This window comes from Aspergillus aculeatus (assembly GCF_001890905.1).
Source record: "Aspergillus aculeatus ATCC 16872 unplaced genomic scaffold ASPACscaffold_1, whole genome shotgun sequence".
Taxonomy (NCBI): domain Eukaryota; kingdom Fungi; phylum Ascomycota; class Eurotiomycetes; order Eurotiales; family Aspergillaceae; genus Aspergillus; species Aspergillus aculeatus.
Window position 1 is genome coordinate 3,692,323 of NW_017962976.1, and position 26,232 is coordinate 3,718,554.

Genomic DNA, 26,232 nt, shown 5'->3' on the forward strand with positions numbered 1-26,232 from the left:
TATTATACATCCGAGATTAAACCATGGCACTATGTAGGCCATACTGATATTGAGCTCACAACAACGGACGGGCTCTTGAAGGCAAACTTCTTGGTTTGGACGTTGTAGTTGATCTTTCAGCAACAGATCGTGCGTTAAAGTCCTCAATTTTCACTGACTTATGCTTTATGGCTTGCTCAACCAGTCTTCTATAAGCTCTCTTCGATCCCACATTCAAAGTTTTGTAGGTACATACTGTACGATTATCGCTCTCAGAACAACTTACTTCGGAGACTACCTACGGAGCTCACTCGTATTAACGTATATCCGCATACCGGATAAACTGGTTACCTGAACGCGTTCTGGTAGTTGACCATCATCATATCTGCTTTTCTAGCTGGATTGTTTTCACATGACTAGATAGCAACTAGGACTACAAGTCATCCCAATTTGCTTCATCCTGTAGTGTGCCATTCGCTTGTCTATACAAGATTAAAGCTTGGATGAAGGTCTCAAGCGCAGCGGAGAACGACTTCCTCGATCAGTCACACGCTAGTTGCAGCTTGAGTTGCATTGATTGCCTAACAGCAGGTCCACAGCAGTATCTTCCGCATTTATGAGTGTTTCAGAGTCCCTTGAATTCCATCTCTCTCTCGCTCCTCGCCGAAATTGAGCCAGTCGGCCCGCCATCTCCTTTCCACATTTCCTTTCCTTATCTTCCTTATCTTTTATTCCCTTGCTCGATCTTTCTTGTTCTAATCATTATCTGGAATCCATCCTGAGCTCTTGCTTTCCTGCCCCTTATACAGGTGGATGTAGCAGGCCGAGGGTTCTGGAAAAGCAGCAACTACATGCCTGCCGTATCTCCAGCTAGTCTCAAACAGAATCTTAGAACGAACCAGTCTTGTTCAGACCATAAGATCTGAGGATATTACATGCAAGTTGAAAATTTGATATGATGTAAAAGGCGGAACAATGACACCACAGAATGAGAGAAGCTCTCTCAAGCGCGGAAGGGTACATCAATCTACCGCGTCCGTGCTAATACCTTATCACGCAAGGCTAATTGATTGAAATCTCATTGTAGGTACACAAGGAGCATGATTCGAAGCACCTCAAGAAAGCGCGACGGTCTGAAGCATTACCACCACAGCCAATTGATCAGTTATACCTACCTACACCTATTGTCCAGCAGGAGTTGAGCACTAGAAGCGACGATAAAGAGCTAGCTGGAACTGCGAATGACACAAAACGCGTCCAACAGTGTAGTACGCCCTTGAGTACTGGGTTTCAGCCAAGTCCATCCCCGCCTCACGATACACAGGCCCTCTCTCAGTTTGTTTATCCGCCCAGAGCATTTGCCGATGAAGTTGAAGACGAAGCCGCGGAAGGGGTTTGGGGTTATCTCCTTCCCCTCGACGACAAGGCTCCATCCTCTCTGGTTTTGCGCAAAAGGGGTAGATGTGAGAGCCATGAGCTTGGATCTGACGGAGTCATGCAAGGAGAAAAAGGACATCGCAAGGAGCCTGGGTCAAAGAATAAGCGAGCGAGTTTGCAGGCACCGGGAGGCTATCTTATAGGTCGCCATCGTGAGTGTGGTCAGTAAGATATGATACCATGTCCAATTCACAGATTACTAACAAGAAGTCAGATCTTGTCCTAAACATTCCCACTGTGTCCAACCGTCACTTTCTGTTGTTTCCTGAGAACAAGAAAGGTGATTCAATTGCTATCCTAGAAGATTTGTCTAGCAACGGGACGTTTGTCAACGATGCAATTGTTGGACGTAACCAACATCGAGAACTCGAAGATGGTGACGAGATCACAATTCTCGACCAAGCACGCTTTGTTTTCAGATATCCTCGGACAAGGGATACAAATCGCTTTCGTCAACAGTATAGAATCCTTCAACAACTTGGAAAAGGACATTTCGCTAGCGTATACCTTTGTGTGGAACGAGCTACGGGAATACATTATGCAGTCAAACTGTTCGAGAAGCGTTCAAGTGACTCTCAAAAATCACAGGCTGACGCCTTACAACAAGAGATTGGGCTTCTGATGGGAGTCAGTCATCCGAATCTTCTATGTCTCAAAGATACATTCGATGAGAGCGATGGGGTATATCTTGTACTCGAACTTGCCTCGGAAGGAGAGCTTTTCAACCTGATTGTCAGCAAACAAAGGTTCTCGGAAACGGAGACTCGGCATATTTTCATCCAGATATTTGAAGGTCTGAAGTACTTGGTATGTGTCAGATGGACCGTTGTTGTATCATTCCTGGGTTAGCTGATGATCCGTCCGTGTTAGCACGATCGTGGCATCGTTCACCGAGACATCAAACCAGAGAATATTCTCATTGCAGATCAAAGATTGACAGTAAAGCTTGGAGATTTTGGACTGGCCAAGATAATTGGTGAAGATTCCTTCACAACTACTCTGTATGTCGTACATACAACATGTGATTTTCATAAGCATGTTTGCTAATCTCTAGTTCTTGCCTTACAGATGCGGGACGCCAAGCTGTAAGATACCCAGATACCCAGTTCCTCATCTCTCACTTCGAAATTCAAGCTGACTCTCTAGATGTCGCGCCCGAGATACTGCAGGAGTCTCGTCGGCGGAAGTACACTAAAGCAGTTGACATTTGGTCACTTGGGGTAGTTCTCTACATATGCCTCTGCGGCTTCCCGCCATTTTCCGACGAACTCTACACCCCGGAAAACCCTTACACCCTTGCACAACAAATCAAAATGGGCCGTTTCGACTACCCATCACCATATTGGGATTCTGTCGGGGATCCGGCCTTGGATCTGATTGATAAGATGCTCACGGTCGATGTTGACAAGCGCATAACTGTCGACGAATGCTTAGAACATCCATGGCTTACGCAAAATCACCTTAGTTTATCCGACAGTACGGATGGGCTGACCGGCGCCTTGGATAAATTGGACTTTTCCAAGCGTAAACTCGCACGCGAAAGAACGCTCCTCAGTCATATCAATGATGTCAGTTTCAACGAGTGCAAGGAGCGCAACGGTGCTACCGTGCGGGTTTTCCACAATAGTCATACTGGGAAACGTATTCACAATCACCCTGCCAAGGCTATCAAGGGTGGAGAGGCCTGCGACAACAACAGCGCACCTAAAGACTTCATCAACCTTGGGGAGCAGGGAGATCCACTACTATATCCGGATGAAGAAGGGCCCAGTCACGAATAAAGGTTAACGTTCTGTGGCGTTTATCTCAATTCCCTCATGTTTCAAATCAAAGTATTCTCTGCATACAGGATTACGATCCAATGCTTACATATTGCTTCTGTGAAAGCTTGTAGCTGTCACAGAATGCTGCAAATTAGTAATCCCTTGATAGTCATTTCCGACTGGTAATATCTCGCATGATCACCCTTCTTATAAGAGCAGTTATCTTTCATGTAGCAAAAAAATCACTGCAGTGGACCTGGTAGAAATTCGCTTGTAATTATGGATCATTGTTTGAGCCAGGGCCTGTCAGCATAGGTGATCTACTCGGGGTCTATTGCCAACAACATCCTTTGCAAATAGTTTAAAATTACAGCTTACACGTATGGCTTAAATTGTTTATTCGCTGGCGGGACTAAGCGATGGTGGTGATCTCAGGAAGGCATAAACTCCCCTCCCTCGAGATGTTCTAGTTTCTATGCAAGGTACAAAGGACTCGCCTGGGATGGGATCTGGAATTTCATACCTGCCTAAGCAGCAACTACCAAAGAGCTGCCTTACCTCTGCCTCTTAGGTACGTGAAGAGTTTACCACTAGTGTACTATATACGTATCACGTAGGGTAACTATTCCGGTTACAAGAATGAGCGAGGCACTCTTTGGCCCGCCCCCAGCCTACGGCATGGGACTTCGGCGACAGTAGAATGGCTGCGGCAGCAGAGTAAGGCGGTGAAAAGGGTTAAAAACAGGACCAGAGGCCAAGTGGAAGTATTCTTTAACTAGTCACTGTCCCGATAAGTCAGGGGTACTCAGTCCCTGGACAGTGGAAAGTAGTAGTCTGCGTACTGTCCTAAGTTGGCCAGAGCGTTTTTACTTGACCGCCTACTCAAGGTAGTAATTTGCCAGGCAGCAATGACTCTACTAAACCTGTATAGGCAGGCAATCAGGTATCAATATATGAATAGCTAAGAGACAGTAAGTTAAGTTATGCAGACTACTTCCCTCCCACTGCACTAAATGTGCTCACTGATAATAGCTATTGCGACCGGTTAAGATTCTATTGATACCGGCATTGATAGATCCCGGATAATCAATGTTGACACGGCTGAAACTCCGATACGTACCACCGGTGTTAAGCCCTCTTAAGTAGGCGGTATAGTTAGCTTTCTAGTCTAGTAGTAATACCGGTGGTATTGGAAAGACGGCTGGTGTCAATAGTGACTATTACACGCGCAGCAAGTGTCAATACAATCATCTCACCTTAACTACCAACGGCTTAGTAAGGGGAACGCGCTAAAGACACCTCGTGAGATTCCAAAACCACCTGGCTAAGGCTCTAGATAGTTTAGTCTATATTGGCAGTATTAATTAAAGCTTTTTAATACTGCTGTGTAGTATATCTATAGCTATATAAGTACAAGTATATCAGGATTCTTAGGATTTTTCTCAGACCGAAGGTATTGCTATTAGGGTTTCTATTAGAGAATATCTTATAATATCTACTTAGTAAAATGACTTAGAGTTAAGATAAGTACTGTAGTTTAGAAAAAGTTATATAATTAGTAGCTGCACGAATAGAAATTCTAGCTTTGCTTATACAATAGATACTTCCAATGTATTCTTAACTTACCGTTTTCCTTGCAAAGGCAAGGACGGTGGCTTTGAAATCTCACGAGGTGTCTTTAGTTAGCGCGTTTCTTAACTTATTTCACCTTAGTAAGGTAGTGAAATTACCAGCTACTGCTAAGTAACTAGGTTAGTGGCTAATACCATACTCAATCAATACACAACAGATCTTTGTACAGTGGCAGAATCCGCGCTCAAGTCAGGGCTACTTTTTTCTCAGCCACAATCACCCTGCACGCTTCCCTTCGCTCAATTCCCACCTTGACATTGCTCAGGAACGCCTTCATTGCTTCTACCGAGGAAGAGCTCTGAGACTGATCTTCTACTATCTCCGGTTGTAGGGGCCTCCTTATCTGACACACTGCACAATTAACCGGCCCCTGGTTCTGTCTCACAACTGCTAGCACGACGCAGCCATGGGCTTTCTCGCGGTCTTACTCGATACTATATGCAAACATTGCACAGAGTCTTCGAGCCTGGTCATCTTGGGAACAACACTGCTAGCCCTACTTGCTGTGTCTATTCTGCTCAATGTCTTGGGGCAACTTCTTCTCAAGAATCCGAAAGAACCACCTGTAGTGTTTCATTGGGTGCCCTTTATTGGCAGTACGATCAGCTATGGCATGGATCCATACAAATTTTTCTTCAAGTGCCGTGAGAAGGTATCTTCATAGGTCTTGGTCTTCTGGGTAGTTCTTTTGCTAACTCGCCATCAGTACGGTGACATATTCACTTTTGTTCTTCTTGGCAAAAAGACGACTGTCTACCTTGGGACTAAGGGTAATGACTTCATTCTTAATGGCAAGTTAAGGGATGTTTGTGCCGAAGAGGTTTATTCGCCCCTTACTACCCCTGTGTTTGGGAGCAATGTTGTGTATGACTGCCCAAATGCCAAATTAATGGAGCAGAAGAAGGTAATCAGACACATCCAGATGAAGACTGTTGTGCCGCTGACAACACGGAGAATAGTTCGTCAAATTCGGCCTCACCTCCGACGCCTTACGTTCCTATGTGCGTCTGATAACCGATGAAGTGGAGGATTTTGTCCAGAATTCCCCGGCTTTCCAGGGTGCTAGCGGTGTCTTTGACGTGTGCAAAATAGTTGCTGAAATCACCATCTATACAGCCTCACGCTCTCTTCAAGGCAAGGAAGTTCGAAGTAGATTTGATTCCACCTTTGCTGAGCTATATCATGACCTCGACATGGGATTTGCGCCGATCAATTTCATGTTACCCTGGGCTCCTCTTCCCCATAACCGGAAACGCGATGCCGCACAGAGGAAAATGACAGAAACATACATGGAAATCATTAAGGCCCGTCGCAATGCTGGAACTGAGAAAGACTCCGAAGACATGGTATGGAACCTGATGTCTTGCGTGTATAAAGATGGCACTCAGGTTCCCGACGAGGAAGTCGCGCACATGATGATTGCTCTTCTCATGGCTGGTCAGCATTCGTCAGCTTCTACGGCTTCCTGGATTGTCCTACACCTTGCAGCACACCCGGAAATTATGGATGAGCTCTTTGCTGAACAACTCCGTGTCCTGGGCCCTGATTTGCCTCCTCTTACATACGAAGACCTGCAGAAGTTGGATCTTCATGCTAAGGTTATCAAGGAAACATTGCGTATACATGCACCTATCCATTCAATCATACGTGCGGTGAAGAACCCGATGCCTGTGGACGGAACACCATATGTGATTCCTACATCTCATAATGTTCTCTCATCACCTGGTGTGACGGCAAGGTCTGAGGAGTATTTCGTCAACCCACTAAAGTGGGATCCTCACCGCTGGGATGAGGACCTTGCGTCTAATGCAGAAGATGAAGAGAAAATTGACTATGGGTATGGTCTTGTTAGCAAGGGCACAAACAGTCCTTACCTTCCATTTGGCGCTGGAAGGCACAGGTGCATTGGTGAACAATTTGCCTATGTACAACTTGGTGCCATAACAGCGGCTTTGGTAAGGTTGTTCAAGTTCCGCAATTTGCCCAATGTAAAGAGTATCCCTGAAACAGACTATTCAGTAAGTCTTCTTATACTCAGACATATATTTTGTATTTTACTTACTGGGCCTAGTCACTTTTCTCGAAACCCGCTGGAAAATCGTTTATTCATTTCGAAAAGCGTGCTCCTGCGAAGAATTGATATTACTCCTACTCTTATGCCTCAAAACAAATGATGGCAGATAATAGTAGATGTATATTCTTATTGCCTTATTAATTCTTATGCAGAACTTTTGGAAGACTCTATCTAATATTTATTAGTTAATTATCATGAAATAAGAAATAAACAGAAGGCCCAGTGTTAGCTTATGGCACTGCGGCTAGGAAGCTAAAATATATCCTACGAGTCAGAAACTTCTTCGAAAGTGTTGACTACTTGCCAAAGCATTGGTTTTTCTGTTCAGTCCATCGTGTACAAGATAGCATGAGCATGATTTATAAAAATAGAGTAACAGCAGCATAACATGAATGCCTATAGTACATGCAGCAAACTTTGGCGCAAAATTTGAAAAAAAAACAGGAGGAACAGGTGTACCACAAGCTAATGTGAACTTACTCAAGAATTTCTGGGTTTTTAGATAGTCCCTTTCCGCCTCTCTTCGCTCCTCCGTTTCGCTCTGACTTCCGCACGCCTTCTTTCACCACCATCCACCTTGACTCCAAGTCGATCCTCCCACATACCTTCCTGTAACTTGAATAAAGCTGCGCTGCCTTTGGTGCCCTTGATCGGCTGCAGGAAAGGGCCCCTTATAGTGTTGCCGTGGTGAACTTTCATATATGCGATCTTTTTCGGTGGCTGAGATTGGTTGTGGATATATTCTTTGGCATCTGGTGGCAGGTTGACAACAATCTTCCTCATACCTGGAGAGGAGTTGGCCGCATAATCTGAGAGTCTTGCGGATTTGTGGCTCTCGGCGACATCCTTTGGCTCCTTCGGGACTTCAACCACCCGCAATTGTGCTGTACCATTGACAACGTGCTGCAAGTCACCACCGGGACCGAAAATTCCTCGTCTAAATTTCTCCCTTTTGCGGAGCAAATACCGTCGCTGGCTTGCAGGTTCAATACCCAACTCTTTAAGCTCTGGTGAACTAATGGAAAATAGTTTGTCCCAAGATGGCAGCTTGCTGGTGTGTTTATTCATGCCACGACCAATTAGTGTAAGGAAAGTCTGGACGTCTGGGACAAATGGTGTTGGCGATGGTATTGCAACAGAAGGCACTTGTTTGTGAAGGTTCCGGAAGCATTGCTTTCCGATGGTAATAGGTCGCATTGCTCGCAAGGAGAAAAGATATGGACTGTGCATCGCCATTGTAGCTGGGCCGATCACTCAGTCCGGTCAGGATATTATGTCGTAGACTTGAGAATAGTAATGATAGGCAATAATCTGAAAATATGACTGAGCTGAGAGATCAAGGTGTTTTTTTTGGAACTCTAGACCTTTCTGAAGGCCTGCTTGGCAGTTGGCTCTCTTCTCCGGGTCGGGAATAATGAGGAGAAATTTTGGCGGCATCAATTCCAGCCAGGATCAACATAACTCCGAAACTTGCCTTCCTGGAGATCTGGCTTGAGATGCCAGATCCACTGTCATTCAAGAACAGAAATTCCTGTGACTTGTGTCCAGTTATCTTTCTAGTCAACCTTGACAACAGTTTTGACTTTGGTGGGATTTTTTTACTAATTCTTTCTTAGAGACAACCAGACGTTGCTACATTGTAGTAACAATGGCTGTTTCTCCTTTGATCCCGAACACTGCTTCGCATGCAGCCAAAACCACTGATGCGACAAGAGAGTCAGAAGTTAATGGCTCTGAACGCTCACCATACAAGCACAATATGAAACATTCCTCTCATGTCACCAATGAGCGTGAGATTACCGAGCAGTTGAACGATGATGTAAGGCACAAGTATATTAAAGGTATGATTTTATACCTCATTCTCTTGAATGGTTCTATGCATCCTGCCTTGTTGCTTGCATTACTACCTTGTCGCTGTACTTGGCGGTTAATGATGAGCGTGATTGTTTCATAGATAAAAGGCTCGGTGAAGGTACCTATGCTGTTGTTTTCCTCGGTCACCTTCGAACAGATCCGTCCTCGTTCGTCGCCATAAAAAAGATAAAGGTCAATGCGGAATATAAAGATGGACTTTCCATGGACGCCATTCGAGAAGTAAAATACCTGCAAGAGCTTTCACATTCCAACATAATAGCGCTTCACGATGTCTTCTCATCAAAGGATCAAAATCTCAATCTAGTTCTCGAATATCTACCGCGGGGCGATCTCGAGATGCTGATTAAGGATACAAATATTCACTATGGCGTCGCTGATATCAAGGCTTGGATGGGAATGCTCGCCAGAGGGGTCTGGTTCTGCCACGAGAATTTCATATTGCATCGGGATATCAAGCCTAATAACCTCCTCATTGCGGCAGATGGGGAAGTGAAACTCGCGGACTTTGGTTTAGCAAGGTCGTTTGCTGATCCCTACTTGAATATGACCCATCAGGTCATTACACGCTGGTATCGTCCCCCAGAGCTGCTCTTTGGTGCCCGGCAGTACTCGGGGGTTGTCGATATCTGGTCCATGGGCATGGTTTTCGCGGAACTCCTCCTGCGAGTTCCGTTCGTTGCAGGAATTACCGATCTCGATCAAATTACGAAGATATGTGAAGCTTTCGGGACCCCGAATGAGGACAATTGGCCCGGTGTAACCAAACTACCCAATTATCTGCCCGCTGATCCCAACCATGTCGTCCCTCTTCAGGGCCGAGATTTTTTCCTCAGGCAATTTCCGACAGCTGGTCCTGTCGGCGCAGATTTGCTGATGTCCATGTGCACCCTGGATCCTAAGAAGCGAAACACAGCTTGCAGGGTTTTGCAACACAGCTGGTGGACTACTGAGCCTAAACCAACCGACAAGAAAAACCTTCCTCGCAAGATCGATGGCGTTAAGAAAATGGGCGCAGACCTGATGAGGCGAGGGGGGGAAATTGAAGATTCAACATTCAAGAATGCGGCTCGACAGCTAAATTTCACTGCGCACAGAGACTAGCTTACGATTACCGGAACAGACTCGATGAGTCGAGGTCATTCCAGGCAAATCTTGAGGAAAGTGATCTACTGCAACGCGCGAGGTCATTTGTCTACCAGTGGGCTAAATCATCCAAGGTCTATCTACTACAGAAAGCCCCATTTCAGGGGCACACAGTCATGCAGCAGATATAGATTCTAATGCTGTTATCTGGTATTTCGACCACTGGTAAAGTGCATGAAGGGAACTGATAGCACCAGGATAACAATGAGCTTGTGTTCCTCCCTTCCCCCCTGACAGAGTCGGTGTTTTATAGCTCTCCCATATAGTACCACCTGAATCTGGGCTAGCGATTGCGAGGACCTCCATCCGCTGTCAGTCGAGATATCGTCATCAAGTAGCAAAAAAACCCAAGAAGCGTCCAGCAGCGTTCGGCATCGAGCTCTGCTGACTATGGATTCTTTCTTCTGTACCTTTTAATTAGATGCTGCTATGCCATGAGTAGCGTGGTTTCAGTTTCTAAGTCTACGCCTCGTATGGCATCAGAATCGATGCGTGGGGGTATGCATCTTGTCCAGTATATTTTGGCTAGTAGTCGCGTTGGATACTGTAGTGCACTGTACTAGACAAAACGAGCCGAAGGGCACCCCTACTTGACAGAGAGAAGTGAGACTCATACTAATTACGCGCTGCTGGTAAACAAGCATTTAGAGAAGCTGAATTTTACATTCATGAGCTCATGAGCTAAATCAAGACCAAGAATAGTAAGGTAATGGTCGAGCATGATGGAACAAGTCAAGGGGCTTTTCTGGCCAGCTTATGGGAAATAGAACCTCCCAGTCTCATGATCCCTATCAAGGCCCTCGCCATCTGCAGAAAATAACGAAAAAGCCCCTTGAGAATATTATCCGAATGGCATCTGATGCTCAGTCCTGAGTAAAGTACAGAACAGTACAGTACAGTACAGTTCTCACTCATACTCTCACTCGTGCGTACTGTACATACTAAGACACATTAAAGTAGTCTATATGATTTAGCCGTCAGGTGCCTGTCATTGATTAGTAAACAGTTATGAGGTGATCAATTGCAGGAGAGGGTTGCCACCCCGATCCACTATCCACTTTCCCAAAAGCAAAGGCGGAAAGTCCCTCTGCCTCTGGGCTTGGGCCGTCCCTTCCTACCTCATCAATACCTCATAACCAGCCAGGTACAGTACGTGTACAAGGCCCAGGAGTTGGTTAACAACTTAACATAAGGCCATAATCGAGTCGGCTCCAGGTACCCGTACCGCACCGTGCACCCACCATAGTATTCCGTACCGTGCCTACCTATCTATGGTACCTCAGCTGACTTCCATGTCACTTTGCCTGAGCAAAGGACTTAGGTATCAAGTCAAGATTGGTTAGTTAGTTAGTTATTTAACAAAGTCAAGTTGACTAAGCTAAGGAGCTTAGCAAAGAAGGAGCCTAAGGAGGAAAGCCCTTTTCACTCCCTGCCAATGGAGCCCTCATGGAGTTCAACCCTTTCTGCGCGTTCGAGGGCACTCATGTTTATTAGTGCCATTACCATTACCACTGTACGGAGTAATAGTTACTAGGTAGTTACTCATACTGAATTATGAGTAGATTACTAGATAAATACATTAAAAATTGCTGCCCACCCCTCTCCCCCGCTGCGCGCGCGGTCTAAGTCTCACTTAGAGCTCATTAAACATCCCGACTGATCTACAGTCGAACCTAAGTTCTTCTCCGTCCACACTATAATTTCCCGTCCCTCCGCCCCTTATCTGCACATTCATGCTTCCCTCCCCTACATCGACTATTAGATGGCAACGTACCGATCAATTCATGTTCACTTCATACAAAAGTAGTCATCTGCTCTGTCTCAATTTATGCCAATTACCAATACCACATGGTGACAGTTAAGCTCCTGGCAACGTCCAATACCGCCGAGTCGCGGAGCGCGCAAAGGTGTTTTTGAGCACCGCTCGGAAATCCACGGCCGCACTCTGCTGACGGTCCATGTAAGTCCGCATAGTTGCGTTTATATCCTGCCTCTTCTGAGCGATGTTATGGTCCTCGAAGATATCTCGAGATTATCTAGGTGTAATCTTGGATCAGATATGTTCATATGGTCCCCGAGCACAGTGTCTCATGTCCAGTCTCAGCCCCATGTTATACAATTTCAGACACTATCATCCTCCTATGTCTCCAGTTTTTCTAATCAAGCCTTGTTCTCCAGGCACTGCTTCCAAACCACTTTGAGTGTGAGATCCAGGGGTCTTTTCAACGTGCATGGACGATACAAGTAATACTTGTTGCAAATCGCTGTCGCTCAAGCCGTGCTCGAAGATTAAACTTGATCGATTAGGGGTCTTGCTTGATTGATGTCGATCGTTGATCGGCCTTCCCAAACGTCCTCATGTCTGAATTACCTCAACCACCCAAGCCCACCACCAGCTCTCCGGCTCCTCAACTTTCTGCTCCGAGATCACGAAAGAGCCTAGCAACTTTACCGCATACTCCAAGGACTCTTTCCTCATCCCAAGCTTCCTCAAGGATGAGCGCTCCCTCCAGTCCTAGGTCAAGTTCTAGCAGATCCGTGCTTCATAGTCCAACAACATATGTTGGTCCTTCGAAGTCCCTTATCAACACCCGGGTTCCCAGTAGTCCCGACACATCATTGCGAAGAACGGTCAGTATCGCAGCCTTCCCTCAGCCACCTAAAGCTGGAAGTCGCCCTTCGACTGCGTCCTCGATCTCAGGAATACAAGGCCTACGACCTTCCGGAAGTCTCAAAGAACGGAAAAGCTCCAGACTCAGCACTAGCACAATCAGTAGTTACCGAACCTCTAAGACAACATCCCTCATCCACGGAAACGGGGACTTGAAATCGGCTCTGAGTTGTGAGATACGGGACATGGATGCTTCCCCTCCCCAAAGCAGAAGCTCTTCTGCACAAGGATCTTATTCAACAAGCGCAACCACATATGAGGATGGTGATGACGCAGCCGGCATCTCCAAGTCCATTCTTAGGTCAAAGGAGAACAAGGATACGACAAAGGGAAATGTGATCGTGAGCGTCCGAGTACGACCTGATGTTGGGGGGATGGAAGCAACAAAGACACCTGAATGGACGGTAGATGGGAGGCGAGCAATTATCTCCTTCAATGGGAGAGAAGGTGGCGACTATCTATATGGTATCCATATCTTGCAAACCCCGGGCTCGGAGTGATGGTGTGCTGATCCCTACTCCAGATAATGTTTTCTCGGCCAATGAAAACAATGCAAAGGTGTACGACGCTGCTGCAAAGCGTCTCGTGAGGAGGGTAATGGAAGGCTATCACGGTACAGTATTTGCCTATGGCATGACCGGAACGGGCAAGACCTTCTCCATGCAAGGAACCGCAACCTCCCCAGGAGTGATTCCACTGGCGATTACAGACATATTCTCCTTCATCAGAGAAACGCCGCACCGGGAGTTTTTGTTGCGGGTGAGCTACCTTGAAATCTACAATGAGAGGATAAATGATTTGCTTTCAGCGTCAGTGTCCGGTGCGCCGTCCACTGCCCAACAAGAAGAAATCAAGTTACGTGAAGATAGCAAGAGAGGAGTATATGCAACTCCATTAAAAGAAGAGATTGTCCAGAGCCCAACACAACTTCTTCGTGTCATCGCAAGGGGAGACCATGCGAGAAGGACTGGCAGCACCCAATTCAATGCTCGGAGTTCCCGGAGCCATGCGGTTGTCCAGATCGTTGTTGAGAGTCGGGAACGAGCACCTGCAGGTTTATCCCAGGATAGGCGGTCAGGTCTGCTGCCTGGGGGAGTTAGGGTGTCCACACTCAGTCTTATCGATCTTGCTGGATCAGAGCGTGCTGCTGATGACAAAGAACGTCGGACAGAAGGTGCCCACATTAACAAGAGCTTACTGACTTTGGGCACGATCATCTCCAAACTTTCGGAATCAAAGGAAAAAGCCAGTGGTGCAACTGACAAGGAAGGCAAGCATCTGCCTTATCGCGATAGCAAGCTCACGAGACTGCTGCAGCCGGCTTTGTCAGGAAACTCCTTGGTCAGCATTCTCTGCACGATTCAGCTAGGCAGTCCTACCAAAACGCATGCTGGTGAAACCCTCAATACCTTGAAATTTGCAGCTCGAGCCAAGAATAGCATTGTCAGTCATGCTAAGAGAGCAGAGGAGGCAATGGGAAGTGGTGGCACTGACACAGGTAGTCGGGTTCTTCTAGAACGCTATCGTTTGGAAATCCAGGCTCTCCGTAATCAGCTCGAGTGCCAGACAAAAGCTCAGGTTGAGAAAGAACTCAAACTTGAAGAACAGCAGCTAGAAAAGGAAGCGCATGCCCGTCACGAAGAACAAATGTTAGAGATGCAGCTGGCTCGGACAGCGTTAAAGGAGCGTATAGAGCATCTGAATCGCCTTATATTATGTTCGAAGTCAACTGGGGTGAACAACCACGGGGGATATCCCTCCCTTGGTAGGCTTTCCAGACAATCCGCTTTCGATGCTGGGACGAGATCTCTGCGGTCTTCAGTTAGTCAGTCTACATTGAGCGCCTATGGACAACCGTCAAACCGCCCGATGTCTCTCATTTCGGTCAATAGTTATGATCCCGCAGCCAGTGCACAACTCGCGGGCTCTTTCCCTCATGAAGATGATGAAGAGAATATCGGCGAATTTGCAGATGGGAAGGCAAGTACCCAGCAACAGATTGCGGCCCTTCAAGCTGACCTCAATGACAAAAATCGATACATATCCACGTTGGAGAGGCGGTTGTTGCAAGCACGCCGCTCGAGTCATTCTCGTATATCAATAGGCATGAAGTCTAGCAGTCCAAATGCTGATTTACCGGATGCAATGGCTTTGCTGCGGGAAAAAGACATGGAAATAAATGAACTTCGTCAACAGTTGGACGACAAAGATCGAATGCTTACAGCGCTCCGTTCTGCTGCTCGACATCGTGATCTTGCGCACATTGCCATCGATGCCTGTGGGCCTGGCATAAAGGAAACTTTGCCTCACCGCCACAGTCTCGTGGACAGTGACTATGCCTTGGCCTACACTCCAGATAACAACTTCTCCCCGCGGTTCGAAGGCACCCCCGACGGGAAGCGGAAAAGTATGGACGAGATGTCTCGAATCCTTGATGAGATGATTCAAGATCGTGTTGAAAGCGGTCAATTGATCAAAGGCTCGCGTGGTAGTGTTCGTGTCGTTACCAGCAGTCGTCGAGCATCGGAGTCGGTATCCGGGATAGCGAGGTTGACTACGAGCAACGCCGATTAACTACGTCCCTAGCCAGAGCACTAAGCTTTGACGTTTTCGCACTATCATTTTGGATTACAGGAGAACTCTTTTCGCCAGGGTGAGCACCCAGACTCCTCGAACAATTAATCAATGACAGAGAGTGCACTGGCCTTGAAGGCCCTTCGGGGAGAGCTGTTCTAAAAGCAGAATTGGTCCAACAGCTCCTCGATCTGATCACCTCGTACAACCGAATATTCAACTTCATCGAATCTCAATTGGTTTTTGACGTGCAGTGAAAGGCCCCGCCATTTGGCAAGACGAGTCGCCGCTTATAGATCGAAGAAATCAACGCGTCGCCTCAAGCTTACAGTCCCCGCCCCCAGGAATTAATTCTAATTTATGCTCATATTGTTCCAAAAACATTATTCATTGCCATGCACCGGGCTTTGGGGTGTTAGGGGTCGATTTCCCTTTCCAGGCTAACCCATGGCAATACGATCATAGGAGTTTGCCTACATGTTGTTAAGGTCGGGTACTTTCTCTCATTCATGTCGCACATGCTTTATGTCCAGTCGCTTCGTGGCTCTTCTCTTCTCCATCACTTCCAGATACCCATTCTTGTCCCCTTTTCGAAGCGATTCTGGCTTTTGGTACATGCTATATTCCATTCATTTCATCATCATCATCATCACCACCACCATCCTCATCAATTCAAACATAAAAATGTCCAGAGAAAGTTTAAATTTTCATGATTTAACTAAGGCATCTAGAAGCTATCGACCATTAATTGAGCCAGTTGGCTAAATGTAGAGGCTATACAAGCGATAGCTCAGATCTGCAAGTGTTTACTTGGGATTTGAACCTCACACGTAGTCAATTCTTGTCACTGAGATTCTGGGTTGGTGCGTCCATCATGGAAAACACCAGTATATTGGGCTTGTTTGAAATATCCTGAATAGTTATTTATATATTCACTCTGCTATTACCACACTGCCAGAACTATCGTCTTAACAACTTATGCAACAATCTCAATATCGGATGCTCTATCTTTAGCATAGATATCTTTCCACTGCTCCCACAGCCTTTCTAATTCCTGCACATACATCGTGTGAAGTAGATCGATGTATTTGTCGTCTACCTTCTCCCTGTCCTTTTGCTGTGTTACCCTGATAGGGCGACCCACCACAATATTCAATGGCCGTCGATACGGCATCAACCCAACATCATAGTTGAAGATACCACGTGCATGAAATAGAGGAATTGTAAAGCCCATCGCACGTTTAACAAGCATCTGAAACTTGTGTATGATAGGGTGGTCTTCAGAGCGTACTTGCTCATAAAGGTCATTCTCACCAAATGCTAGTATTGGCACAAGATCAGCTCCTGTACGTATGGCTAACTTGATGAATCCTTTTCTGCGCTTAAGCACAAGGCGCAAAGTGTGGGGAAGAGCATCCAGTGATTCACGGGCACCACCAATGACAATTGTTATGGCACGACCCATTCCTTCACCATCAGTTCCTCCTTTAGTAAGGATATTTTCACATGATTCGCGGGAGACGCTGGCTATGCCCATAGCAAGTGCGTACTCCCTGTAGAACGGAATTCGGAAGTTCGAGTCAAGTGTCAGTAAGGTGTTTGTGATACCAGGAAAGAGCTTGGAGAACCCAAGAGCCTCGGTAGCAAACGCTGCGAAGGCGCCGTGTGATATGATTCCATGTGGATGATACCCGAAGATATATTTCCTCGTTGGTGGAAGAGGTTCAGATCTTTGTAAGCGGGCTGGAAAGTAAGACGCATACAATCTCCAGACACGGAGGGAGCGCAGAAAATTGCAGCGACCGCCTAGGCTCCCTGATGTTGCAGCTGTCGAAAAGAGAGAGATGTAGATCAGATAGGGTATCAGGACTGGCCATGAGAGCGGGATGGCACATGAGAAAAAGAACATCGTCAAAAAGATAGCAATCGTTAAAGTATGGCAGAGAACCACGAACGTCTGTAAGCGTCTTTCAAGGCCGATATTCAATGGTGCCCAACGGATTCTGGTTCTCAAGTCAGCAGAATTTCTTTTAATACAAATGACGAGAACAAATGCCCCTAAGAAGATTTACTAAAAACGTTTAAATACCTCCTTTCATGTCGATCCTTTTTGATGCTTCGGGCATGGTAAAAACCACTATCATCACTGGAAAAGTCATCACGAGTGATAGTTATCGGCGACCGCTGCAGAGATGATGGTTGTTGCTGTGCTAGGCTGTCATTTCCAGTCCCAACAGGGGCACAACTCCCAGAATTAGACATCGGTGGCTTAACAGCTCGAATTGAGCTTGGTGCTTGTAACTTTGCGAGAGGAATAAGCTGACATATAAGCTCGGTTCGGGGATCGAACTTTGACAATACAAATCTGGAATGAATGTGTTATGAAGCATGGACAGTAAGATCATAACGGCCGATGACGGTTGACGGGTCAACCCACACTGGTAGTGATGTAAGTGTCCACCACTCCCACTGTGGATTGGGCTGAGGTATGCGCGGAGTACGGTATGTACTGTACCACACATACGCAGCACCGTCGTTTACAGCACCATTAATTCCGTGATCTAAGGCACATGTGATTATCTCTACAATCAATGGAAAAACACACAGGAAGCGCTGAGAGAAAATTCTAGCCGATCCGAAGCTATATCGACGGAAGTACGTATACTGCCAACCAAAAATCTCATCTAGAGCTACACTCAGTAGCGTCATGATGATAGGAACAGACAACCATTATGAAAATGTGTTGTAGCGGAACTCCATTGAAGACCAGACTTGCAGCATCACGCCGAGCACATGATCATGTATTTAACAGGCGCGTGTAGATATAATCACATTGGGTATTTGAGTAGTAGGAGAAATTCTAGACGAGCCTCTACACTACATGAGTCAAGAGACAGGGTCATTCAGATTATGACTTGACCATAAATATCTGAGATTAAACCAGTAAGCATAAGTGAATATGTGATGAGGCAACATTCTTACCTCATTCAGAGATTTCTCATCGAGAAGAGCTCTCTTTTTCTGTGCAATGTGACGGCTTCTGAAAACATGCCTGCCCATCGGACGGCGCTCCCTTGATGGCAGAGACTTTAGTGTCGATGCAGGCATTTCTGTAGGTGAGTCACGATTGGACTCGTCTTTTTGATCCAGTGTCTCTGTCTTTGTGTGTTCGAAATCGCTATCTTCTTGCCTTTCCTTGTTCTTCCGTTTCTTGGACTTTTTCTTACAGGAGGCCTGGTTGTCTGAGAGCTGCCTTCCACAACTGCCATTATCCTGACCTTGAGGACTGATAGGAGATGCCTTGAGGTCCACAAAACCGGAACTTTCAGGTCCTTTCCGGCCATCAGTAGCACTCTTATTAGTCCTGCGCTTCTCAGTGTCGGGCTGGATTTGAGCTGGCTCTTCAGATTCACGGACATCGGCCTTTTCCTGAACCAAATATCCACCACTAATGAAGTTAACTGCCTGCCATCTGCTGGCCGCATATCGAGCCAACTTTGCATTCTCGCGCCTCTTCTCCTCGATCCCCAGTTCTGCATCTGACTTGCCATTTAAGCGTCCCAGCAAGCCTCTAAACGCATCAAGACCAGTGGGTTCATCTAGTACGTCCCGCCTCGGTCGCGCGCCAAGACCAAGTGTATCATCTTTGATAGTAACGCGGATATGAGACGCGCTTGCTGTGGTGAATAACTCAGCATGTGCAGCATTTCGTGCACCCAGAAAGCTACCCGGGGTCCATCCCTGAGAACTGAGAATCTTGTGCCCGAAGCCAGTTGTTGAGCGCGACCAATTTGTATTGTTAGGATCGTGTGAGATCTTGGATTTCCTAGACAATGGACATTAGACCAAGTAAGACGAGGAAAGTAGAGCCTACCTACTTTCGGGGTGCAGCAAGACCCATTTGCTAGATCAAGATGGTTTCTCGGCCCGGGGGAGGGGGGGTCCTTTCTTTGCTTGAAGTATTTGTTCACTGCTAATTGTTGAGAGAAGTACTAACTAGCCCACAAGAGAAAGATTGAAAGAAGAGAGGGAATTAGCTTTGGTTGGGGGGGGGGGGGAAACGTGCTCGGGTGTTTGCAGGGATAAATGGAGAGATTGGAAAGTAATACTCCGCACACGATAGGGAAAAAATCTAAATCTCGGGGAGATTAGATGTGAGACTTGGAAAGAGTTTTGACCGCCTACTAGCTTAGGCAACTTCCCCCCCATCATATCCCATGGTACAAATACTGCTGGTCACTAGACTCCAGCTTGTGGTTTGGCCGCCTGCCTGATAAAAACAAAACGCGACACGATAACTGGAAGTGTTCTCAGATTCCCGATCGGGGAGGCGGTAGCAGAAGCATAAGGGTGCGATAAGCTGTGCTCAGGGGGTTGTTGAATTCGACTCTTTTCCGTGCTTAGAAGCCTCCCGGAATATACTTAGCACAACGTGGCCTCTTCTGTATACTAGATTGTGATTCATCTGTTTGCCTCCTTCAATTTGCTCCAAAAGCCCTCTTTTCTCTTACTATAAACATAACAGGCTCTCTGTCCATCTGAAATATTCTTTAGTGATCCAGACATTAAGGCCAAAGTTAGCCCAAATCAACCGTATTCAGTGGCACCATGGTATGCTATAGATCTATGCAGTGTGGCGTTAAATTGGCATACATATGGTCTTGAATACTGATTTTAAATTGCAGGCTCAAACACCACAGCAGAGAAAGGCCAATGAGAGGTATGCAAAGCATGAAGCCGCAAAGCGTGGCAAAGGAGGGGTGATGGCAAAGCCAAAGCAGCACTCACGGTCTCCAGTATCTACTGGCTGGATTGGTATGTTCCCATTAGCCGCCATGCCAATGATCATCTGGTAGGACTAAAAAGATTTGACAGTCATCCTTGCGTTCGTTGTTTGTGGTGGAATATTTCTCGAATTACTGGGGATTGTTCCTCGGTTATGGTCCGCTCTTGTCACGAACTTTAGTCAGTTGCTGCAGTAGGTAAAGACACAGCCTGCTACGTTGCAATATCGCATGTTATTATTTTCCACGACAAATCGATGGCCACTGTCAAAGCGATTATATTCGGGGCCTCCGACCCTCAACTTCTTGCTTTAATGCTTCGAATGCATTTATGTTACCATTATTCTGCTGCATTGTCCAGCAAGTCAGATTCAATCCTGTATGACCCTAGCCATACACCATACAGCCAAGTGAGGTAGTACCTACTAAGAAACCTAGCTACTGTGGTTTGAATCAGTTCTTGGGCCGCTTCTTTTTCTTCTTCTGCTGTTGTCGGTCATTGCTGCCCTTCATTAAACCTGTTTCATCATCAGGCCCTCCAGTTCCCTGCATATCATTGACCACAGATTTTGTCTTCTTCTTCTTTTTCTTGACCAATGTTCCCTCCGAAGGGATACCCATTGGCTGCACTCGCTCTGTGGCTCTTTGTAATCTGAGACGAAATTGTTCCACTTCTCGCATTGCCAAAACCATTTCCGCCTCATCTTCGACCTTCCGCACGATTGATTGATTATCCGAGAATGGCCTGCTCTCGCTAAGTTGGGGATGTTCCAGTCCACTGGAATCGATCTGAAGTAAAGACCGTTTCCATTTGCTAGCTTCACCTGCCCTATTGGCTGCACCGGCCTCGTCGTCACCTAGCATTTCATCGGGCAGTACATCATATCGCTTGGGACGTGATCCTATCTTTTTCCGGTCGTCAGACTGAGCCATAGACGGCGGCCGATGTCCCCTTCCGGCGTGCAACTGGAGATCGATTATCGGAATGGCATCAACATCCAATTCGCTTTCATTAGAGACGGTGAAAGAAGGATGGTGTGGGCTCAAGATGTCATAATATCCGTCATCCGTCCCAATATAAAAAGGATCATCCTTACTTCGTTCCTTGCTACCCAACCTTCTAGCGTAGGTGGACGATTCTTCCACCATGATACTCACTGGTTTCTGGTACTGTGTCCCATGAGCTGGGTCAACCGCGACGAAGTCACCAAGCTGCTTGTCAGATGACATGCCTTCCCTACAATAGTAGAACTTGTGGCTGGGCACTTCATACTCTGCTCCGCATGAAGTTCGTAGATCGCTATCGAAGAGATCGCAAAGGCTATCATTGAATGTTTGATGTAAATGAAGCAGCTCAGGTGCCGTGACTTTCTTCTGAGCGTTCACAGAGACGGGGTTCAATTCGAGTCCTTTGAATAGGTTTGGAATGACCGTAGACAAGAGATACGGTACTTCATTCCAGTTGTGCGAGTCGGAATGTACAGCATCTGCTGCCAAGCGCATGACCTCAAGGAATTCGATAGCTCGTTCTTGTACTTCCAGGTCAGGATGCAAACTGAGAGAGTTGAGAAACTCAATGACCCGGACCAACATTAGAGACATTTCACTCCTCTTTGTTCGATCCCATGTTCCCTTATCAGGCAGAAAGGTGTTGAGCAACTTGGGAATGGCTTGCACATAGAGTGATAACGTCCTCCCTGGCAAGGAGAAATTGGACATATCAATCAAGGAAAAAAGGGTATGACCAGGAGACAGCAAGTGCTCGGCATATTCGCCAACCATCCACGCGAGCGGCCCGAGGATGCCGTTGCTTGCGCCTGGGACCTTGAAGGAAAGGGATTTCCGATTTGCAAGAGAAAGCAAAGAGGCTGCAGCCCTAGTTGCTTCCGCGCGGGCGTCCTTGACCCGAACGGCCACATTGCGTAGCTCGGAACCAATTCGACCAGTGATATGTGACTGGCGATCCGCATCGTTGCCCGTACGAATATTATGAGGAAGCCCAACATCTTCAACTTCTGGGGGAAGAACTTGCACTAACCGCACCAAGGCGCCGACATACCAGTCAAAATCAGACAGATTTGCATAATTTCCGTAGGAGCATATGTCGACTATCCGATGCAACACCTCAAGTTGGTAATCAAGCGGTAAAGGTATTGTTGTTTTGCGGTTAGCTGAATCACGTCTCATTTCGCGGCCGTCTCCTTCAGAAAATTCATCATCAATCCCGAGGCGGTCATTCCCGGTAGACTCACTTGAGTTGACCAGCTGCAAGATCAACCGCTCTATTATCGCCTGAAGGTTGTCGCTGGTGACCATCCTGGTTGCAAGATCAAGAGCTTGAAGTCGAATCGAGATGTCCGCATCGTCCAAGCAATACATAATCACATCCTGGTGCATTGAAACCAGCGCGGGATATGCCGATACAATTCTGTTGAAGGCTAGGAGTGCCACATATTTGACTAAACATCCGCCATGTCAGCTTCTATCTCACGTCGTATGGCAGAAGCACCTACGATTCGGATCCGAATCCGAGACGACCATGCCCCGAAGTTTTTCCACACATAAATCGGCGATTTCGTCTTTCTCTTGAGCACCTTGATCGCTATCGAGTATGCCGCCTTGTATCAGGCCATTGATACATTCGTAGAGTAAAGACATGGCGGTTGTTGTTTGGATTATGTTCACCAAAGGCCGAAGCAGCTTCCGGACTAATCGTGGCTCCAGAGGAGTAAGTGTGGCAAACTAGGACTGTCAGAATACTAATGAGTAATGATACCGAAGGGTCCTTCATCTTGATGACCCAGACAACGTACAAGCTTTATTATCTTGATAGCCATCCAATTGTTGCCACCGTCGACAAGCAATTCGAATAACCTTGGCGCAAGAGGTAGAAAGTCACGAGGTCGTCGCCATCCAAGTTCACATACCACGTTTAGAACAGCTGTAGTGACGCTAGAATCCTCTGCATCGTCCATGAGGCGTTCCTTGATTTTGGGCCAAGCTAGTTTCAGAGCGTCAGGGTATACAAGAGCCAGCCTATAGAGGCACACAATAGCTTTTTTCCGGACCACAGCATGAGTGTGAGATATCCGAGACAAAACATCTGGTAGCAATGACATGGCAAGGGAGGTAGTGATGATGCTGGGCAATGTGATTAGCGGAAGGGACATATTCGGAATGCTTGATGATACTAAATCCTGAGCAAGAGTTAGATCTATATAAGGACTATGGTACTCAACAGCGCACATACTTTCTTTAAGAGATTCGTTGCCAGCATTAGTACTTCTGTGTCCGGTCTGAAACTCTGCACGGCACCGAGATATCCAGCTCTTTTCTGTAAATATTTTGCAGATGACATTACTTCGAGCACATGAAAAGATGCCCAGGACATGTCATAGCCGAACATCTCCAAGTAGATCAGTTTCAAGAGAGCCGTTGCCTTCTTATCTAGGATATGTTAAAAGCATGGTCCCGCAAATATGTATGCTGTGCGTACCCATATCCTGCAATTTGATCTCGGCCTTGCATTCTCGAAGAGACTCCTGTATATATCCATCCTCGTCTCCTTTGTGGCTCCTGAGGCCCTTTATCAGGTCATATAGCGACTTTTCGAACCTTCATGCGTTGAGTGTTAGTTGTTTATGTTCTCAGTCTGGGCCGGGGTACCAACATTATGCTTCGACGGTGTACAGCATCTGGTAGAAATAAGCGCAACCAGGTTGATAGTCTTCTGCGCTATTATGAGCTGTGATTTCAAGAGCAATTCTCTGGTTGGGAACAGCCTAGTACATGTTGCACGTTGACGCATAATCCTTACCGTTCATGAGCGATTACGTCGAGCTGCACCGTCCAAGTCACGGGAACAGAACTCTACTATCCCCGGTGCGGAGTAGCTCCGCATAATAACGTCTATCCTTGCTCTTCCTTATTACCTTCTATCTACATTATTCTCGAATTTCTGATTGTCTCCTGCTCACACTAATACAAGTTGAATCTTATCTAGTCTTCTTCATTGATTCGCCAACAGCGACAGACCCATCATGGTGCATGATACCCCTGAATTGCAGTATGAACATAGTTCGAATCTGATCACTATCTCTCGCCTTTCACAACAAGCGCCTCGAATACTTGAACAGCACTCTCCAAGTGGTAATAACTTTCTAGTTGCACCATTTCTGAAACGCCAGTATCATGAGTCATATGACTTGTTGGAGCAACTTGCCTTTGCATGCTTACAATCAGGGGATGACAGATCCGCTCTCCTGTGCATTGATAGACTAGCGAGCCGATTCGGTTCTTCGAATGAAAAGGTGACAGCATTACGAGGCTTGCACGAAGAAGCTACTGCAGAAGATCGCGCAGCTTTGGAGGAATGTCTGCACAAATACGACGCTATACTGTCAAAGGACCCAGTTAACCTAGTCTGTGCCTTCCTATATGTTCATGACACTATCCGGTAGCTGATATACCTAGCAGCCGATTTTAAAACGCCGAGTTGCCCTTCTGCGATCGCTGTCTAGACCAGTGGAGGCCATTACGGGCTTGATAAGACTTCTGGATGCTGTTCCAACGGATTCGGAGGCGTGGTGTGAACTCGCAGATATGTATCAATCTCAAGGGATGAGTTCACAGGCAGTTTTCAGCCTCGAGGAGGCACTGTTGATTGTCCCGAACGCTTGGAATGTATGATTTTTACTGTCGATCGTACACACTCACAGAAAGCTGACTCTCGTGTCGCAGGTACATTGCCGGCTAGGAGAAGTCTTGTATTCCTGCGCCAGTTCGACTGACGTAGGAAATGCTTGTCATCTTTTACGCCGATGCATTCAGTATTTCTGTCGAAGTATCGAGCTCTGTGCCGAATACTTGAGAGGCCTTTATGGTCTGTTTGTCGTAAGTACTGCTCAATTTCTTTCTTCCCAGAATTTATTTTGGCTCTGACACATACCTTGACAGGCAACATCACTCCTGCTTGAGAAGAAGACGGACTACGAAGAAGAATTATCAGTCTCTGCGAATCCCATGTCAACCGATACGCTGAAAAGCCTCAACACATTTGCAAGGAGGCGTCTCGAGGAAATTGTGGCTCGACGTTCGTTAGATCATCACTTATGGGAGCACGGTCAAGCTGAGCTTATAGCCGTGAAGGAGCTTCTCGATCGCTTCAATCGCGCTAGCGATTGAATGCAACCTAGCGTATGGACTTAAATATGCTTTAGTGAAAACCAGGGCCAAACTGATCTCTAAAGGAACTAGTGTCTCGCTCTCTACTAGCGAACGTACTCCGAGTAGATGAGTCACTTGAGTCCAGGCGCTTGTAAGACATGACGTCTCTGACTGGCCAATGAGAACAACGTCTCCCCAAGCCCTCCCTATCAGCATAAGGTAGGTAGGTACTAGGTACGCAATCCACGGCAGAGTGGGCGCCAGCCGAGCGTCTGCCACAGATTGAGTCTGGGCGCTCCGAGTGCGGTTTTCCGCAGTTTTCCGAATTCTTATTGATGCGCTACGCGCGAATAATTTACATACTAGCGGCATCTGACACGAAACGAACACACAACTAGTATGTAGTGATAGGAGGGGAGAGCGTAGAAAAAGGAGAGGGGCGGTCCATTTGTACAACCCGTTGGCATGGATTTCGATTCTTCATTGGGCATTCGGGCAGCACTACACTACTTTTTGCTTATGGGTAGAGAAGAAGAATGGTTGCCAACTCAGTGCCTAATAGTACCACCAATGACGACAACATTCAAATTTGAGAACAGGCATAATGCCTGCCATGCCCAAATCTCCACCGCGAGGCCTAAAATCGTCTCGATCAGGCAGTAGTTTCTTCACATTCTTCGTCGTTGTCAGTCCTCGGCGAGATTCCATCTATCTTCTTCTCCTTATCCTCCGCCTTCTTCTACCTTTCCCCTCCCCTTACCCTCATTCTCCTTTCATCTTCAAGTGCCACCCTCCCCTTTCTCTCCACCCTCTAGCTAACGCGACCTCCATCTAATGCATCGAATCATAGAGGTATACTTGTTCCATTATAACTTCCTTGTACATGCTTGCTTCCCTTGTGCACCCTTACTGATCTGCTGCCTATGCCTGCACTGAAGCCAGCTATTGTCTGGAACGCTGCCAGCCTCTAATCGTACCTTGCTTCTTGTGCGAAGAAAACACTAGCCCTTCACATAGCACCTGAAGATAGTGAATGCCGCTTTGACCGTCCAGGGCCATTGCCGATTTTTGAAATTATCTTCAGTTTCACCCCCACCACCAAGATTCGACAGTCGAGCATCTGCCCCTCGACGG

The 26,232-nt window shown here is 46.7% G+C and overlaps 8 protein-coding genes across 8 annotated transcripts; 4 read left to right on the forward strand and 4 right to left on the reverse strand.

Moving 5' to 3' along the window:
• The first annotated feature begins 473 nt into the window (after positions 1–473).
• ASPACDRAFT_74892 (uncharacterized protein) lies at positions 474–3,372 on the forward strand. Its single transcript, XM_020204330.1, has 6 exons — positions 474–996; positions 1,067–1,577; positions 1,631–2,223; positions 2,287–2,417; positions 2,485–2,501; positions 2,563–3,372. The coding sequence occupies exons 1-6, from the start codon at positions 955–957 to the stop codon at positions 3,195–3,197; spliced, it is 1,929 nt and encodes a 642-aa protein (XP_020061716.1). The 5' UTR covers positions 474–954; the 3' UTR covers positions 3,198–3,372.
• Positions 3,373–5,033: 1,661 nt separating this feature from the next.
• ASPACDRAFT_74893 (cytochrome P450) lies at positions 5,034–7,167 on the forward strand. Its single transcript, XM_020204331.1, has 4 exons — positions 5,034–5,463; positions 5,518–5,715; positions 5,771–6,829; positions 6,883–7,167. The coding sequence occupies exons 1-4, from the start codon at positions 5,218–5,220 to the stop codon at positions 6,949–6,951; spliced, it is 1,572 nt and encodes a 523-aa protein (XP_020061717.1). The 5' UTR covers positions 5,034–5,217; the 3' UTR covers positions 6,952–7,167.
• A 12-nt stretch (positions 7,168–7,179) lies between these two features.
• On the reverse strand, positions 7,180–8,260 carry ASPACDRAFT_74894 (mitochondrial 37S ribosomal protein mS41). Its single transcript, XM_020204332.1, has one exon. It carries the CDS (start codon positions 8,119–8,121, stop codon positions 7,384–7,386), a length of 738 nt encoding a protein of 245 aa, XP_020061718.1. The 5' UTR covers positions 8,122–8,260; the 3' UTR covers positions 7,180–7,383.
• A 225-nt stretch (positions 8,261–8,485) lies between these two features.
• On the forward strand, positions 8,486–10,309 carry kin28 (TFIIH complex serine/threonine-protein kinase subunit KIN28). The gene is made up of 2 exons (XM_020204333.1): positions 8,486–8,726; positions 8,840–10,309. The coding sequence occupies exons 1-2, from the start codon at positions 8,534–8,536 to the stop codon at positions 9,859–9,861; spliced, it is 1,215 nt and encodes a 404-aa protein (XP_020061719.1). The 5' UTR covers positions 8,486–8,533; the 3' UTR covers positions 9,862–10,309.
• A 1,952-nt stretch (positions 10,310–12,261) lies between these two features.
• On the forward strand, positions 12,262–15,148 carry ASPACDRAFT_21439 (putative kinesin family protein (KipA); the record flags this gene model as incomplete). Its single annotated transcript, XM_020199031.1, has 2 exons — positions 12,262–13,039; positions 13,098–15,148. 2 exons carry the CDS (start codon positions 12,262–12,264, stop codon positions 15,146–15,148), a joined length of 2,829 nt encoding a protein of 942 aa, XP_020061720.1.
• A 926-nt stretch (positions 15,149–16,074) lies between these two features.
• ASPACDRAFT_74900 (diacylglycerol acyltransferase type 2A) lies at positions 16,075–17,559 on the reverse strand. Its single transcript, XM_020204334.1, has 2 exons — positions 17,238–17,559; positions 16,075–17,151 (listed from the first exon to the last, which is right to left on the reverse strand). Exons 1-2 carry the CDS (start codon positions 17,408–17,410, stop codon positions 16,125–16,127), a joined length of 1,200 nt encoding a protein of 399 aa, XP_020061721.1. The 5' UTR covers positions 17,411–17,559; the 3' UTR covers positions 16,075–16,124.
• Positions 17,560–17,761: 202 nt separating this feature from the next.
• On the reverse strand, positions 17,762–19,186 carry pxr1 (telomerase inhibitor/ribosome biogenesis protein PXR1). The gene is made up of 3 exons (XM_020204335.1): positions 19,027–19,186; positions 18,131–18,974; positions 17,762–18,077 (listed from the first exon to the last, which is right to left on the reverse strand). Exons 1-3 carry the CDS (start codon positions 19,047–19,049, stop codon positions 18,057–18,059), a joined length of 888 nt encoding a protein of 295 aa, XP_020061722.1. The 5' UTR covers positions 19,050–19,186; the 3' UTR covers positions 17,762–18,056.
• Positions 19,187–20,385: 1,199 nt separating this feature from the next.
• ASPACDRAFT_21444 (putative AP-3 complex subunit delta) lies at positions 20,386–23,546 on the reverse strand (the record flags this gene model as incomplete). The annotated part of the gene is made up of 5 exons (XM_020199033.1): positions 20,386–22,391; positions 22,446–22,674; positions 22,746–23,129; positions 23,183–23,379; positions 23,429–23,546. Coding segments are annotated over 5 exons (2,934 nt in total), but the record flags the coding sequence as incomplete, so codon positions are not given.
• Between the last annotated feature and the right edge of the window lie 2,686 nt (positions 23,547–26,232).

Excerpts from the sequence above, each read along its gene's own strand:
- ASPACDRAFT_74892 (XM_020204330.1), top strand. The coding sequence starts at position 955 with ATGACACCACAGAATGAGAGAAGCTCTCTCAAGCGCGGAAGG. Across the intron at positions 1,578-1,630 it reads AGGTCGCCATCGTGAGTGTG|ATCTTGTCCTAAACATTCCC; the intron begins GTCAGTAAGATA and ends ACAAGAAGTCAG. Across the intron at positions 2,224-2,286 it reads TTGAAGGTCTGAAGTACTTG|CACGATCGTGGCATCGTTCA; the intron begins GTATGTGTCAGA and ends CGTCCGTGTTAG.
- ASPACDRAFT_74900 (XM_020204334.1), bottom strand. The coding sequence starts at position 17,410 with ATGTCTAATTCTGGGAGTTGTGCCCCTGTTGGGACTGGAAATGACAGC. Across the intron at positions 17,152-17,237 it reads AAGGATCGACATGAAAGGAG|AATCCGTTGGGCACCATTGA; the intron begins GTATTTAAACGT and ends CTTGAGAACCAG.
- pxr1 (XM_020204335.1), bottom strand. The coding sequence starts at position 19,049 with ATGGGTCTTGCTGCACCCCGAAA. Across the intron at positions 18,975-19,026 it reads GGTCTTGCTGCACCCCGAAA|GAAATCCAAGATCTCACACG; the intron begins GTAGGTAGGCTC and ends TCCATTGTCTAG. Across the intron at positions 18,078-18,130 it reads ATGAGAAATCTCTGAATGAG|ATATTTATGGTCAAGTCATA; the intron begins GTAAGAATGTTG and ends GTTTAATCTCAG.
- ASPACDRAFT_74893 (XM_020204331.1), top strand. The coding sequence starts at position 5,218 with ATGGGCTTTCTCGCGGTCTTACTCGATACTATATGCAAACATTGCACA. Across the intron at positions 5,464-5,517 it reads TCTTCAAGTGCCGTGAGAAG|TACGGTGACATATTCACTTT; the intron begins GTATCTTCATAG and ends ACTCGCCATCAG. Across the intron at positions 6,830-6,882 it reads TCCCTGAAACAGACTATTCA|TCACTTTTCTCGAAACCCGC; the intron begins GTAAGTCTTCTT and ends TACTGGGCCTAG.
- kin28 (XM_020204333.1), top strand. The coding sequence starts at position 8,534 with ATGGCTGTTTCTCCTTTGATCCCGAACACTGCTTCGCATGCAGCCAAA. Across the intron at positions 8,727-8,839 it reads AAGGCACAAGTATATTAAAG|ATAAAAGGCTCGGTGAAGGT; the intron begins GTATGATTTTAT and ends ATTGTTTCATAG.
- ASPACDRAFT_74894 (XM_020204332.1), bottom strand. The coding sequence starts at position 8,121 with ATGGCGATGCACAGTCCATATCTTTTCTCCTTGCGAGCAATGCGACCT.